At 34.5% G+C, this 17252-nt stretch overlaps 1 protein-coding gene across 2 annotated transcripts in view; it reads left to right on the top strand.

Moving 5' to 3' along the window:
- The window catches only part of RANBP9 (RAN binding protein 9), a 90247-nt gene that overhangs the window by 41115 nt on the left and 31880 nt on the right, over window positions 1–17252 (top strand). For both annotated transcript variants that reach the window (XR_010157901.1, XM_518246.7), the window contains exons 3-4: window positions 11892–11944; window positions 13443–13610. Coding sequence is in view for 1 of the 2 variants with exons in the window: in XM_518246.7 (XP_518246.4) it covers window positions 11892–11944; window positions 13443–13610 (221 nt within the window). In the remaining variant the exon portion in view is untranslated. The remainder of the gene's footprint in view (window positions 1–11891; window positions 11945–13442; window positions 13611–17252) is intronic.

The following is a 17252-nucleotide window of genomic DNA, read 5'->3' as shown; positions in this document are numbered from 1 at the left end:
TCTGTCTCCCAGGCTGGAGTGCAGTGGTATGATCTTGGCTAACTGCAAGCTCCACCTCCCGGGTTCACACCATTCTCCTGCCTCAGCCTCCCAAGTAGCTGGGACTACAGGCGCCCACCACCACGCCCGTCTAATTTTGTTTTTGTATTTTTAGTAGAGACGGGGTTTCACCGTGTTAGCCAGGATGGTCTCGATCTCCTGACCTCGTGATCTGCCTGCCTCAGCCTCCCAAAGTGCTGGGATTACAGGCGTGAGCCACCACACCTGGCCTAGTTTGTCTGTTTTTTCTTGTGTTTCTTCTGCTTCTGATGTCATATCTAAGAGACCATTGTCTTAAGCCACTATCACAAAGACTTACATCTGTGTTTTCATCTAAGAGTTTCATAGTTTTAGCTCTTCAGTTAGCTCTCTAATCCATTTTGTGTTAATTTTTATATATGGTGTGAGATAGGGATCCAGCTACATTCTTTTTGAAAATATTTTTTTATTTTTGAGACAGAATCTTAATCTGTCACCCAGGCCAGAGTGCAGTGGCACAATCTGAGTTCACTGCAACCTCCGCCTCCCAGGCTCAAGCAATTCTAATGCCTCAGCCTCCCGAGAAGCTGGGACTACAGGCATGTGCCACTGCACCTGGCTAATTTTTGTATTTTTAGTAGAGATGGGCTTTTGCTATGTCGGCTAGGCTGGTCTTGAACTCCTGACTTGAAGTGATCCACCCACCACCTTGGCCTTTCAAAGCGCGGGGATTATAGACTTGAGCCACTGTGCCTGACCTCAGCTGCATTCATTTGCATTTGTATGTTTTCCCAGTACCATTTGTTGAAAAAAAAAAACCAGTTCTTTCCCCACTGGATTTTTTTTCCTGCTTGTCAAAAATCAATTCATCTACCAGATGCTGTGGCTCACGCCTGTAATCCCAACACTTTGGGAGGCCAAGGTGGACAGTATTGCTTGAGCCCAGGAGTTTGAGACTAGCCTGGGCAACATGGAGAAACCCTGTCTGTACAAAAAATGGGAAAAAAGTTAGCCAGGCATGGTGGCATGCAACTGTAGTCCCAGCTACTCGGGGGCTGAGGTGTGAGGATCACCTAATCGGGCGAAAAAAGGCTGCAGTAAGCTGTGGTCATGCCACTGCACTGCAGCCTGGTTAAAGTGAGACCTTACTTGTCGCAAAACAACAACAATAACAAAATTAATTGATCATAAATACAAGAGTTTCTGAAATCTCAATTCTATGGCATTGATCTCTATGTCTGTTTTTAAGCCAGCAACACATTCTCTTGGTTACTGTAGCTTTTTATTGAGTTTTAAAATTGGAATGTGTGAGTCTTCCAACTTTTTTGTTCTTTTTCAAGATTATTTTGGCTCTACTGGGCCCTTGCATTTGTGTATGATTTCAGGATCAGTTTGTCAATTTCTGCAGCAAAGCAAGTTAGGATTTTGATAGGGTTTGTGTTGAATCTCTAGATTAATTTGGGGAGTATTGCTATTTTAACAGCATTTAGTCTTCAAATCCATGAATATGGCATGGGGAGTCTTTCCATTTACTTAGGAGTTCTTTCATTTTTTCAACAATGTCGTTTTTAGTGTTCAGGTTTCACACTTCTTTTGTTATATTTATTCCTAAGTATTCTTTTTTTTATTCTGTTCCAAATGAAAATATTTTCTTAAATTCATTTTCAAATTATTTCTAGTGTGTAGAAATACAACTGATTTTTGCATATTAATCTTGTATCTTGTAGTCTTGTTGAACTTGATTACTTCTAATAATTTTGGGGGAGGAGATTCTTTAGGATTTTCTATATACAAAATTGTGCCATCTGTCAATAGAGGATGCTTATTTCTTGCTTTCTGATCTGATGGCTTTTATGTCTTTTTCTTGCCCTCTTGCCCAGGGTAGAAATTTCAGTACTATGTTGAATAGAAGTGGTGAGAGAAGACATCCTTTTTTTTGTCCCTAATCTTAAGGTCAAAGTATTCAGTCTTTTACCACTAAGTATGCTGTTAGCTGGGGATTTTTCATAGATGTTCTTTATCAGTGTGAGGAAGTTTCCTTCTGTTTCAAGCTTGCTGAGTCATGATTTTTCATGTTTTTTTTTTAAATCGTGAAAGGGTGGTGAGTTTTGTGAAATTCTTTTTCTGTGCCTGTTGAGATGATTATATGGATTTTGTTCTTTATTTTCTTAATATATTACATTGATTGATTTTTGTTTGTTAAACGAACTTCATGTTTTTGGGATAAATCCCATTTGGTCATGATTTATAATCTTTTTTATGTGTTGCTGGATTTGATTTCCTAGTAATTTGTTGAGGATTTTTGCATTTGTATTAATGAAGGATATTTTTTCTGTAGTTTTTTTGTGATGCCTTTATCTAGTTTTGGTAACAAGGTAGTACTGGCTTTGTAGAATGAGTTAGGAAGTATTTCTAGCTTTTTTGGAAGAGTCTGGGAAAGATTAATGTTAATTTTTATGTTTGGTAGATTTCCCCAGTGAAGCCATCTGAGCACGGGCTTATCTTTGTGTTTTAAAATTACTATGCAGTTTCAGTAGTTTGTGTCTTTCTAGGAATTTGTCCATTTAAAGGAGGTTATGTAATTCATTGTTCATAGTATTTAATAATTGTTTTCTTATGATCCTTTTTAGTTTAGTAGTAATACTCTTTTAATTCCTGATGTTTAGTAATTTGAGTCCTCTTTTATTTTTCTTGCTTAGTAGAACCTACTTTTGAATTTGTTGATTCTATTGTTTTTCTAGTCTCTCCTCTTATTTCTCCCCTAATCTTTATAATTCCTTTTCTGCTACCTGCTTTGGGTTTAGTTCATTCTTAATGGTAGAAACTGGATTACTAATTAGAGATCTTTCTTTTTTATTTAATTTTAATTTTTGACAACAGTAACAAAAAATGTGTTGCGTAAGAATGGGGATACGTTCTGAAGAATGTGTTGTTAGGTGATTTTGTCATTGTAGGAATATCATAGAATGTACTTACACAAACCTAAATGGTATAGACCATACCACATGGCTTATTAAACACCTAGGCCATGTTGTGTGGTCTATTGCTCTGCTCCTAGGCTACAAAACTGAATAGCTTGTTATTGTGTTACAATAGGGAATTGTAACACAATGGTTTTGTGTATCTAAATACATCACATAGGAAAGATACAGTAAAAATGTGTGGTATAAAAGATTTAAAATGGCACACTTGTATAGAACAGCTCCATTGTAATCTTATAGGACCATTGTTGTACATGAGGTCTGTTGTTGACCGAAACATTTGTTATGTGGAACATCACTGTAAATAGGTTTTTAAAAGTGTTTCTTGCATTGCCAGCATGTGATACATATACTAACTTAATCAAGAATGTAATAGATCAAAGATGCATTAAAATCTTAATAAGGTAGTCATTAATATACTGCCAAAAGGTATAGCAGAAAACTAATAATGGCCATAAAACAAAAATAAGAATTAAAAAGAACACAGAAAAAGATGGAGAGAACAGATGGACAGATAGCAAGATAGTAGGCTTAAGCCTATCAATAATAGGAATTAAACTAGAATGCTGTTAGTCTCCATTGTATGTTAGGCGCAAACATTACTTACATGACTGTTAATAAATGCATAATTTGTGATGATCTACGTTGACATATTGATCTGAAAAATCTTCATGTTCATTGCTCTTGGTAAACACATAGTACCACAATAATAAATTTCTTGTTCACATAAATTTTGCCTGTCCCTCACTGTTGGATTGAGTTTGTTTTTATATGTCAGATAGCCTTTATATATCTACCAGCTATTCAGTTTACTGTGAGTCATGAGCCACACCCAGCCACAACTGGTATTACAAATTTCCCTTTGTCAGATAACCCTCCTTTCATCACTTCACAGTAACTCACAAGTGGTAACTCTTATGACACCCATTTCCCAGGCATAAACTTAGGTGTTTTTCAAGGTAAAATACTCACTTTCTTGTAGTATTTATTCCATAACAATTTTTTGTTGTTGTTGTTTTGAGACAAGGCCTCTGTCACCCAGACTGGAGTGCAGTAGTGCCATCATGTCTTACTGCAGCCTCGACCTCTCAGGCTCAAGTGATCCTCCCGAGTAGCTGGGACTACAGGCAATGCACCACCCTGCCAATCTTTTTTTTTTTTTTTTTTGGAGAGACAGGGTCCCAGGCTGGTCTTGAACTCCTGGACTCAAGCGCTTCTCTCACCATGGCCTCCCAGTTTTGTTTTCCTTTGGGATTACAGGCATGAGCCACTGTGCCTGGCCTATTCCTTAATAATTTAATTGGTGTAAAATTGTTTTTATTGGGTTCTTATCTTTTCAAAAATGTGTTACTGACATTTTTGCATGCTGTGCTTCCAACCCCATTTCCTTCGTAAACCTTGTAGCTTTTATTGCATGATTTTGTATAATGTGATTTTTTGGAAACTCGTATGTCATGATATAGCGGACCTGATTATAATTATTTTATAAGGTATCTCTTTATTCCTCTTTTCATCAGTTGATCCGTCTTAGTCTTTGATACATTTCAGTGTAGGTATACTTCCCTCCTAATCACTACAGCATGTATATCATTAACTAGAGTTTGATGTCAGCTTACTTCTCTTTTTGTGTGTGTGTGTGGGGTACAGTTTACATTTGGTGAAATGCACACATCTTAAGTGTACTCTTTGATAAGTTTTGCAGATGCGTATGCCCATGAAATACAAACCTCTATCAAAGTATAGAACATCATCATTCTCAGAAATGTTCCCTCATGCTCCTTCCTAGTTAGGCCCTTGAGCCACCCTTTCAGAGGCAGCCACTGTTTTGACTTGTTTACTACCTTAGATTGGTTTTTCTTGTTGCAAAATTTCATATAAAAGGAATTATATGACATATGCTCTTCTTGTATGTAAAGCTTCCTTGAGTCAGCATGACATTTTGAGATTGATCCATTTGTGTTTATCAGTAATTGTATTTTTGTTTTTGTTGCTGAGTAGAATATACCACAATTTGTATATCTGTTCGCTTGTTGATGGATAGCCAGGCTGTTTCAAGTTTTTCACTGTTGTGAAGAAATCTGCCATGAACCTATTTGTACAAATTTTTTTGGTAGACACATCTTCATTTTTCTTATGAGTGGTATTGCTGGGTCATAGGGTAGGCAGGTGTTCAGTCCTATGAGCAACTGCCAGCCTTTGTTTCAGAGGTTTTATTGTTTTAAATTCCCACCAAAAACATATGAAAGTTCCTGTTGTGCCATATGCTTGGCAACACTGATCTTGTTGGTTTTATAAATTTTAATTATTCTGGCAGGTATGCAGTTGTATCTCAGTGTGGTTTTAATTTGCATTTTCCTGATGACTGACAATTTGGAGCACTTTTTCATGTACTCCTTGGCTGTTTGCAGTATCTTATTTTGTGAAAAATCTATTCAGACCTTTTGTTCATTTTTGAAAATTGGATCATCTATGTCTTTTGTTAAGTTTTAAATTTTGCTAAAGTTTTATTTATGAGTTTACTCTTTTATGGGTCTTCCTTTTTGTGTCCTAATAAATCTTTGCTTTATCCTCAAGTCATTAAGATAGTTTTACATGTTTTCTTATAGAACCTTTATAGTTTTTAACATTTATATTTAGGACTGTGATTCATCTTCATTTGATTTTTGTGTATTGTGTGAGATAGAGATTAAGGCTTACTTTTTTCCACATGGATGTCAGTTATCTTATTACTATTTGTTCAAAAGACTTTCCATCCTCTTTTGGACTGTCTAGGCACTTTTGTAAAATATTAAATGACTATAAATGTGGGTCTCTTTGTAGACTCCTTAATCTGTTGCATTGATCTATTTGTTGATCCTTAAGCCAGTACCATACTGTTTAGATTACTCAGCCCATGCTATGTTTTGAAGTCAGATTGTGTAAATTCTACAGCTTTCCAAGCTTTTTTGGGATGTTTTAGATCCTTCACATTTCCATATACATTTTACTTATTTAATTTTAATTTTTTATAGCTGCATAATAGGTGTCCATGTTTTGGGGGTACAGTGATAATACATTCATATAATTGTAAAGATCAAATCAGTATTGGGGGTATCTATTACCTTAAATATTTGTCTTTGTGCTGGAAACATTTGAATTATTCTCTTCTAGCTATTTTGAAATGTGCAATAAATATTGTGAACTATAGTCATCTTACTGATCTAACACTAGGTCTTATTTCTTCTATTAAGCTGTATATGTACATTCATTAATCAGCTTCTATATACACTTTAGAATCAGCTTTTCAGATTAAAAAAAAGAAAAAGCCTGTTGTGGTTATGCTTTGGATTGTGTTGACTCTGTGATCAGTTTGAAGAGAATTGCGGTTGAGGTGCCCAATTCGTAGACATGATATGTTTTGCCATTTATTTACGTCTTTTAAGATTTCCCAAAGTGATGTTTGGTAATTTTTAGTAGAGAGGGCTACATGGCTTTTTGTTCTGATGCTGTTGTAGATAGAATTGGTTTTTTAAATTTTGTTTTTCTAGTATTTGCTGCCAAATACAGTGGACTTTGTATATTAACTTTGTATCCTGCAACCTTCCTAAATTCACTTATTGCAGTTATTTTGTAGATTCCTTAGGATTTTCTTTATAAACAGTCATATCATCTGTACATAGAGCCAGCTTTATTTCTTTTTGATTTTTATGCATTTTATTTCTCTTTTTTGCCTTGTTGAAATGGCTAGGATTTGTAGTATGGTGTTGAATACGAGTGGTGAGCACTGGCCTTCTTGCTTTTTTGTTGGTCTTTGGAAAATAGTGTTCAGTATTTCACTATTAAGCATGTAAGTTGTAGAGTTTTTGTAGGTACAGGTTGAGGAAGTTCCCGTGTTAGTTTGCCAAGTGTATTTATTTTGAATGGTGTTAAATTGTATCAGGTGTTTTCACTGCAGCTATTTCATGATAGGAATTTTCCCCTAGTATAGTAAAATACATTGATTGGTTTTGAATGTTAAACCAATCTTTTGTTCTTGGGTTAAACACTATCTAGTAATCATATGTTATCGTTTTGATACATTATTAGAATTTCTTTTTATTTACTGACCTTTATGTCTCTGCTACTTTTAGCCATTCTAGATTTTGTATATCTTTTTTCATAACCTGTTGAGAATTAATATTGAACCATTTTATGTAAAATATAGAAACTTGCATTTCTACATTTATCACTTCCTCCTGTCCTTGCTGTAATTGTCATATGTATTACATCTATGGTATGTTATAAACTACACAATACATGTTACCATTTTTGCTTTAAAGAGTCGTGTTTTAGGAAAATTAAGAGCATTATTTTAAGTGTAGGTTTGCTAGCAACACATTATGTTTTTCTTTTATCTGAAAATGTGTTTGTTTCACTTTTATTCTTAAGAATATTTCTCTTGAAAATAACATTTTGTGTTGGCAGGCTTTTGGGTTTTTTTTCTTTTTAGCACTTTTAAAGATTTCATTCCACTGTCTTCTGGCCTTATATTTTCTAATAAGTCAGTGGAAATTCAACTCAGTGTTCCTGTGAAAGTAATATGTAGTTTTTCTCTAGCTGTTTTCTGCACTTTTTTTCTTTTTTGTTAGTTTTCAGCAGTTCAGCTGTGATTTGTGCCTAGGTGTGGTTTTCTTTTTATTTAATTAATGTTTGCTGAGCTTCTTGAATCTATACGTTTTTGTCTTTTACCAAATTTGGGGAATTATTTTCAATTTCTTTTCTGTCCTATTCTCTTTTTCCTTGGGATTGGTTATATGTATTTTGATACTGTTCCAAGGACTCTTTCCCCCCATACCCCTATCTTTTTTTCTCTGTCCTTCAGATAAGGTCTGTTTTCATGTTACTATTTGTTTTGCCATCTTCAGTCTGCCATTAAGTACATCAGTAAAGATTTATTTCATACAGTTTTCAGCTCCAGAATTTCTGTTTGATTCTTGTTTTTGTTTGGGCTGCAGTAACAAAACACCTTAGGCCTGGTAATTTATTGTATAAACAGCATACATTTATTACTCACAGTTCTGGAGGCTTGAAAGCCCAAGATTAAAAGGTTCCAGCAGGTTCAGTTTCTGGTGAGAACTCTCTGCTTCATAGAAAACACCTATGTGTCCTTACATGGCAGAAGGGGCAAACAAGCCTTCTCACGCCTCTTTTATTAGGGCAAAAATCCCATTCCTGAGGGTGGAGCCTTCATGACCTCCCAGAGGCCCCATCTCATAATACCACCACATTAGGGACTGGGTTTCAACATAAGAATTTTGGGGGACACACGCATTCAGACCATAGTAGTCCCTTTTTATTGATTCTTTTTCTTTTCTGGAATTTCTTTTCATTCAAAGCAAGAGTATTTCTCCCTACATCTTGTGCATTGTAACAGTACCTGGTTTAAATTTTTTTGTCTGCTAATTCTGACATCTGGATTGTCTCAGGGCCATTCCCTGTTTGTGCTTTGTTTTGAGCATGGATATTTTTTGTTCCTTTGTATGTCGGGTAATTGTGTCCTAGCACATTATGTATGGATGATAGATTTTAAAACTCTGAATAGTATTTTTTAAATTGATAATGACTTTTAGTGATATATTTTGTCATTTTCTGTGCTGATTGTTTCCTTGTCCATGCTTTTCTTCTATTTTCACTTGTCTCCCTGCTGCTAAAGTATGTCCTCAGATAGTTCTTTTGTGACAGTCTGTGTATAGTAAACCATTAGCTTTTATGTGTCTTAAAATATCTTATTTTTTCCCTCATTCTTGCTGCATTACCTGGGACCTAAGTTCTAGGTAGACAGTTACTTTACTTTCAATACTTTGAACATATTGTGCCATTGTTTTTCGTCATCAGTTGTTGCTGGGGAGAAGTCTGAAGTCAGTCTAATTGCCATTTCTTGCTAGGTAATCTGCTTTTCTTTCTGGTAGCTTTTAAGATTATGCCCGTGATTGATATTCTACAGTGTGTCCTATGTGTGACTTAATTTTTATCTTCCTCAGTATGTAGTGTGTATTTTCAATTCAACAACATGTTTTTCAATTCTGGAAAATTACTATCTAAATTATCTCAGCAAATATTGGTACACCACTGTCCTTATATCTTAGTGATTATGTTTTTTTCTTTTAGTATATTCCTAAATATACTTATTTTTATGTTTTTTTAAAATCATACTATCCATTGGGTGATATCATCTAGAATGAATTCATGTTCCAGCCATTTATTTTATTGGTCTCTCTCTTTTTTTCTAATTTTTTTTGCCACATGCCTGTTGTGTCACATTTGTTGATATTATATTTTAGAATTTTGTCCTTGCAGCCTTATTTTGATTGGGAAGTTTAACATTTTTCTTCATTTTGCTCATCTGTCTTTTTCTATGCTTATTTTCTTTCTTACAGTTTTTACTTGATTTTCGATTCATTCCTCCCAATCCAAAACTAGGTTTGTATTAGAGTTTCCGGGTTCTTGCTTCAGCATGATATTGAGAGTATTGCAGGTTCTGTCATGGATCCATTCAATAACTAACTGGTTTAGATCCTGGTTAAGAGGTTTCTCCTCTCTCTTTCCCCTTAACTACACCACAATGTCAAATAAGCTCTAGCTTAGGCAACAGGTGATATCAGTATATTCTTAGCTTCCTTTCAAGAGGAGAAGGCTATTCCAGCCTTTGTCTGTAAGCAGTAAGCATAGCTAATACTCCTTATGGAACATTTTTAGTCCTTGTTTACCCAGAGGAGGGGGAACTTTGAGCCACTATTGAGTGCTCATAGACTCAGAGCTTTGCAGGTCCACAGCTTATATCCCCATTCACAGCCTTGTGTTTCTTCTCATCTTCTTGTGACTTAGCCTTTTTAAATAAAATGTAATACTTAACATTTTATATTGTACTTCTAGCAAAGGGGCCGAATCAAAATACAAACTTAATGAGCCTTCTTGACTAGACATCTATGTGTTGTTTCTTAATGTTTTGTCACTCTTGTCTCACTTGGCATGTGCTCATAGTAGTAATATTGCTCTTGTGAATCTGAGTTTTAATTTCTAGTAGGGAAAACTCTGAGTTTTCTTTTTTAAAATTTTGTCTTGATCAAAATTATATATTTTTACATATGAACTTTGAAATAATTTTGCTCAGTTTTAAAACTTCTGTTGGAATATGTCTTGAAATGTATAAATGTGTGTCTACATCATTTTAGAAAGGTTGTCCTCCTTTTTTTGTTTTTGCCCTCCAGCCTGAGTGACAAGAGTCCTGGTCTGTCACTCAGGGTGGAGTGATCATTCATGTCTCACTGCAGCCTCAACCTCCTGGGGTCAAGCAGTCCTCCCACCTCAGTCCCCCACATAGCTAGGACCACAGGTGTGCACCACCGCACACAACTGATGGTTTTGGTTTTTTTTGAGACAAGGTTTCCCAATGTTGCCCAGGCTGGTCTTGAATTCTTGGGCTCAAAAGATCCTCCTGCTTCAGTCTCTGAAAGTGCTGGGATTCCAGGTGTGAGCCTCTGTGCCTATCTGAAAGATTGCCATTTTTATGCTCTCAAGTTATCCAGATGTTAACTATATCCATTTATATACAGCTTTTAATATGTAATTTTGAGCCTTCCTTGAGAACCTTATTCCTGTTTTATGTTTTCTGTAGTTATTGTGGCTGTCCAGCTGGCTATACTAGAAGAAATATTAAAATGTTCCTCTTAGATGTAGTCACTTTGCCAGAATGCCTAAATAATTATAAAAGGTTTTGGTAGATTCTGTGGTTTTCTATGTATATAATCATACCAACTACAAATAAAGGTACTTTTATATCTTTTAACATTTATGCTAGTCATTTAGTTTTCTTATTTTATTAAGCTTTCTAAAGCCCCTAAAACAGTATTTAACAATTATAGGCATCTCTTTGTTCTTGATTTTAGTGGAAATGCCTTCAGTGTGTTTTACTGTTGAATATCTTGCTTGCTGTATTTGGGGGGAAAGTCTCATAGTTAAATAATTTCCTTTTATTCTTATTTTATTGGAGTTCTTATTAGGAATGGTGGCCGAATTTTACCAAATGCCATTTAAAACCTTGATAACAATAATGGGCAATTAGCCTTTTAACAAACTGGATTCAGTTTGCTTTTTATTTTGTTTTTCCTTTTGTGTTCATACTTACAAGTGTATTGTGTTATGTTTTCTTCCTTTGAACTATCTTTATCAGGTTTTGTTGTTAATGTTTTATAAGCACTTGAAAAATAATTGAATACCTTAATAATCTTTCCTTGTGTATTGTGTGGAGATTGTTTTGTTCTAACTTTATAAATTGATAATAAAGAACCCTCTGTTTAGGTAGATTTTGTCAGTTTGCTCAGTTTTAGAAAGCTAGTATAGAAAATACATACCTTGGGGTAATTTTATTAAGATATTTTATGTGAGTTTGAAATTTTTTCCAAATATGAATCCATATTTCCGTGTGTGTGTGTGTGTGTGTGTGTGTGTGTATGTGTGTGTGGGGGGGGTCTAAATTTGTACTGTGTCCCTTGGGAAACACATTTGTTTCCTTAACATTTTTTTTCCTTCTGCAATCCCTCTGTGCTTTTTTGTGAGAAATCTTAATCCCAAACATTTATCTGTAAATAAGTTGGCGAGATTTTTTATAGGTGTCAGTAGAGTGCATAGCTGTATATTAATGCTTTGTGTGTATTTATGAATTATTACCATATGAGTTTGCTGTGAAGTCTGAGTATTACTGGTACTTAATATTGCCCGTTGTTGTTACATAATAAATTGTAATAAAATTTTTGTTGCTACCTTAGGAGTTCCAACTTGGGCTTGGTTCTGATATTGTTTGAGACTGTTTGGTAATTTATACATATATGACTGTAATAATGTCCTTTTCTTCTCTCCCCCAACCTCCGCCAACAGTTACATGGGAATTGGTCTTTCTGCTCAAGGTGTGAACATGAATAGACTACCAGGTACACTTGTAATTGAATTACAGTATTATGTCTTATGAGTAGCTCTTTCTGGTTAAATTTTTCAAGTAAGAAATTGTAATATTTAAAGATACTGATTTTCTGTGTTTTTAATCATCATTATGAATTTTAAGTGAAAGCTGAGTGGGGTTTTTTTTGTTTTGTTTTGTTTTTGAGACAGAGTCTCACTGTGTCACCCAGGTTGGAGGGCAGTGGCACAGTTTTGGCCCACTGCAACCTCTGCCTCCTGGGATCAAGCGGTTTTCCTGCCCTCAGCCTCCCAAGTAGCTGGGATCACAGGCATGCGCCACCAGGCCCGGCTAATTTTTGTATTTTTAGTAGAGATGGGGTTTTGCCATTTTGGCCAGGCTGGTCTCGAGCCCCTGACCTCAGGTGATCCACCTGCCTCGGCCTCCCAAACTGTTAGGATTACAGGCGTGAGCCACCATGCCCAGCCTACTGAGCGGTTTTTAATAAATTTAAATTTCACTCTATTTAGTAAAACATATAGTATATATATCATGCTTTTTTTGTATTTTTATATTTTTAAGTTTTAGTACATAGTAATATCAGCTACTTTAAATATTTTAATGTGGCTAGTTATATTGGCTACCCATCACATTTTTGACTTTTAACCCATCTTAATATTCAGGGAATATCGACTAATACTTAAAGTAAACTAAGGAAGAGATGAATTGAGATCCAGACCTGTTTCCCAGTACCACTTATGAGAAGGAAGTGATTCTTGGATTATGTCTTCTAATACTCTCTTTGCTAAAATTAAAAATTAATTTTGGCGAGACTTTTTGAAGTACAAGGCAAAACTGTCAATGTAAAACTACATGAAGTACCTTAAAGAAACAAACCAAGACAATGTAGTTGCATCTGATTGTAATCACATATGTTACCTTGACTTTGTTTTGTACCCTTTTGCTTAAAATTATACTTGAAAGAGGGTTTAATTGAGGTTTTTATTATTTGAAAACTCCTTATAGAAGTAACTGATAAGGTAAAAATCTCTTAATGATGATATAAACATATCTGTAGTGTGGTAAGACCACACCCTGTTTGGCTTTTATATTTGGATCACAGTCTTGAGAAACTTACAGTGATTGAATAGGATGTAATCTCTTATGTTATATAAAACGTGTATGTGTTTCTTTAAATCAAAACAAAATTATTTTGGTGTATTAGCAAACGGAATATGCACAGAAAATGTGTCCTCCTGTGGTTGTTGCATTTATGTTTGTTTTTTCTGGTGGGGGTTCTCTCTGTTTAATATTTGTTTTAGTGTTCTGTGTAGCTATTTTTCTTAAATTTGTAAACTGTATTTTAATATAGAATAAATTATGTAGTGTAATTGTTGAGAATTTAAATGTACATTGGGAATTTCATCTTTATATTATCTTGTACTGTTCTGATTTATCATAATCTTAGTGAATAAACCTAGTACAGAGGAACCTTACTTTTCATTGTAAATATGCCGGAACTTTCTCCTTAGGTTGGGATAAGCATTCATATGGTTACCATGGGGATGATGGACATTCGTTTTGTTCTTCCGGAACTGGACAACCTTATGGACCAACTTTCACTACTGGTGATGTCATTGGCTGTTGTGTTAATCTTATCAACAATACCTGCTTTTACACCAAGAATGGACATAGTTTAGGTACTGAGATAATATATTGCATGCAAAATAACCAAATATGGAGATTATTATACTTCCAGGATGGTAGTTGTATTTATTATGTGATTCTCCTTTATAGATGGATGCCTCTGGAAATGGTTTCTTTCTTTTTCCTAGACAGAAGCTGAGGAAATGGTGAATATTTATATTCACCATATTTATATTCTGTGAAGGCCATCTATATAATATATATATGTATAGGAGTTACTGTAGAAATAATCCCCACACTGAGATACTTATTCTAGAAATAGAAATGGCAAGAGTTTTCTACTTTAAATAAAACGCTACACAGTATAATCTAATTCTCTGGGTAACAGGTGCTAAGAAAAAGGGGCAGTCAGTTGTTAGGATAGTGTGGGGAATAGTAACAAAGGAAGGGAAAGCTTGATGCCACAAGCATATGAAGGGCATCAACACACTCAAAGGTCAGATCTGCTAACAAAGATGGCTAAGTTGGTAACTACAAGTTTGTTCTATGGAAGGAAGCAGAATTAAGCAAACAGTGACAAAACTGAGAATTTAAAAACTTCTGAAAATAAAATAGGTTATGGAAAACTTGAAACCCATACATTGTAAGACTAATAGTAAGTTAAGATTTCCAGTGGACTATTCATGTACTCATAGCACTTCAAATTTAAAGTTATATGTGGTCATTATATTCCTTTTTCTTAGAAGTTTTTTTTTAAACTATAGAAAATATAAAGGATAATAACACTGATGCTTTTTGTTTTATAAAAAAAGATTTCACCTTTTACCGCTGGAAAAATCTTTGACTCAAAGCAAATTATTTTTAATGAGGTAAAATGAAAGGAAGCATAAACTAAGTAACCCTAGAAGGCAGAAACTATTTACAAATAGTATTTAGAAATTAGACTTAAAGTAGTATGCTTAGACATATAATAGATGTTCTTTAACACAAAAGCTGTTTTTTCTGTTATTTCATAGTATAAAAGAAAATTCTGAATTTCTGGCTGCATTGGCAATACTCTTTTAAAAGTGTTTCAATAAAGTTAACTTTTTTCATATTCAGCTTAGCATTTCTATTTCTGATTACTGATTTTTAATTCTGAAGTCCTTCTGTATTATCTGACTTAAAAGTTTTTCTCAAGTCCACAAGAGATCCTTTTCTCACTAGTACAGTAATGTTAAGGACCCCATGCAAATTATGTATATTTGTGTGTGGTTTCATTGTTGTGGCCACCTGGTTTCCAAGAACAATACAGGCCTCTTGAATTTATTTGTTGTTACTATTCTGACTGATCATATAATCTTAGTTGGCTTGACTGCTTAAGATGTTGGAAGTTTTGAATCCGGAGAAATCTGCTTTTAGGTGGGACCTTTGGCTCAAAAACCAAAAAATACATTTTTAAAAAACCACAATCTCTTTAACATAAACTTTTTAAACTTTCCAGAGAAGAAATTTCATTTTGGGAGATAAGACAATCACAGGTGATAATGATTTTATTTTTTCCCTATTTTCACAAATATTTAAATTAAATTTTTCTCTTGGCTAAGAAAGCTATTTTTAAAATGTAAGATGTGTCTTTAAAAAGGTGCACCTAATAATGGAGTCACATTATAAATTTTTATTTTTTGTTTATTTTATTTATTTAATTTTTGAGACGGAATGTCCTTCTGTCGCCAAGGCAGGAGTACAGTGATGCGATCTCAGCTCAGAACCTCTGCCTCCTAGTTTCAAGCGATTCTCCTTCCCCAGCCTCCTGAATAGCTGGGATTATAGGCGCGCCATCACCCCCAGCTAATTTTTGTATTTTTAGTAGAGATGGGGTTTCACCATGTTGTCTAGGCTGGTCTTGAACCTCTGACCTCAAGTGTACACCCGCCTCAGCCTTCCAAAGTGCTGGCATTACAGGCGTGAGCCACTGTGCCCAGCCCACATTTTAATTTTAAGTAAACCTGAATGTTTGGCATTATTCATTCTTAAATTTAATGAGTATTAAGCACATAGAGAGATGGTATAACAGTGGTTAGTAAGAGTTCTTTAGTCAGACTTGCCTGGGATTGACTCCCGGCCTATACCAGGTAACCATATGTAAATTACTTAACATTTCTGTGCCTCAGTTTTCTCAGTTTGTCAAGTAGGATCACTGTAATACCTATCTCACTAAGGTGGTTAGACTAAACTGCAATAGTATGTGCACAGTTCTGGCATCTAGTGAATAACCATTAAATGTTATTTAGTATCATTGTTTGTCAGCCCCTGAGCTAGGTTCCTGGGATCCACTGGTAAACCATTGATGAGCAGAAATTACTTCTCTAGAACGGGAGTCTACAACTATGGCCAAGTTAGCCTCCTGTTTATTTTAAAATAAAATTTCATTAGCAACCAGCCACACCTACTTAAATATTGTTTATGGTTGCTTTCCTGTTACAGTGGCAGAGTTGGATATTTGTGATAAAGACCATATGGCCTGGAAAGCAGAACATATTAGTAGTCCTTCATAGGAAAGCTTTGCCTACCTCTGGTCTAGGTTCTGGCATCTTCCAAGATAAAATACTATTAAATATTTAGTTACTATTCCCTTATACTTCCTAAATGGATAATCTGTGCCCAAAACCTGATACATCTTTAGTTTCTGTCTCATGGAAGATTTTCAGAATATATATTTGTTTACTATATAAAGAAAAATAGAAAGGTTTTATTTGAGAAAATAAGAGAAACTTTGCAGTATATAGGTTAATGTAATTTGATAATTTTTTACTTTGTTTTATTGAATATCGTTCATCAATTGAAGATCACTTTTCAAAAAGCCTGACAAATCAGGAAATTATGAATATAGAAAATTGCTTTCTGTGTAAAATTCAAATAGTTATGCCATCTTGTTAAAGTGGCATCTTTTCGTGGTCTGATTGAGCAAAAACATGTTGTGGTAACTATATTTGGCTGTGTTAAAAAATGTTAACCTTTGGAATTAATTTTGAATTTTTCGTTAGAGTTTTTGGTAAAGTGAAGATTTCAGTAATTACAGACAAAGGATTTTTGCTAAAGATAGAATATACAGTGTTGATTATAACTAGACATCTTCGAGAAAAATTATTTTATGAAAAATATTAGAAATATGTATAGTTTATAGTATATTAAAATATTCTCTTGCTTTCTGTATTCTTTTTACTTCTGTGAAATTTTTGGGAAAGTTTTTTATTTGGGCTGATAGTACTTGCTTTCTGTGTTATTAATGAAGTTAAATGTAATGATAATGTTTTACGTGGGGAAAACAGGAACCCTAACTTTGCTTTCCTTTTAACAAGCCACCATGAATTTACTAGTTTTTAAAAATCATAAAAACAGGGCTTTACTAACTACAAAAGCATTAATTTTACACATTATTTTAAAAGTGTAAAATTTATTTTCAGTTTGTCTTTTAACTTTATTAATAAATAGAGTTAGATGTTTTCTGTTATTACAGCACAGTCATAGAGGAATAAAATGTCAAGTAGGAAGAGACCTTAAAAACAATTTAATGGAAATTCCCTCAGTTTTAAGATAGTGATCAAGACTGTAGAAGCAGTGGTGCTGGCTTGGTTTTAATGTTTGTTTTAGACTGGAAGAATTGAGATCAGCTGACTGACTCACCAATACTGCTCTCCCATTATTCTAGAGCT

The sequence above is a fragment of the Pan troglodytes genome, chromosome 5 (assembly GCF_028858775.2).
Source record: "Pan troglodytes isolate AG18354 chromosome 5, NHGRI_mPanTro3-v2.0_pri, whole genome shotgun sequence".
NCBI classification, from domain to species: Eukaryota; Metazoa; Chordata; class Mammalia; order Primates; family Hominidae; genus Pan; species Pan troglodytes.
The sequence above is the reverse complement of the archived record's forward strand: the minus strand, read 5'-3'. Positions and strand labels throughout refer to the sequence as shown.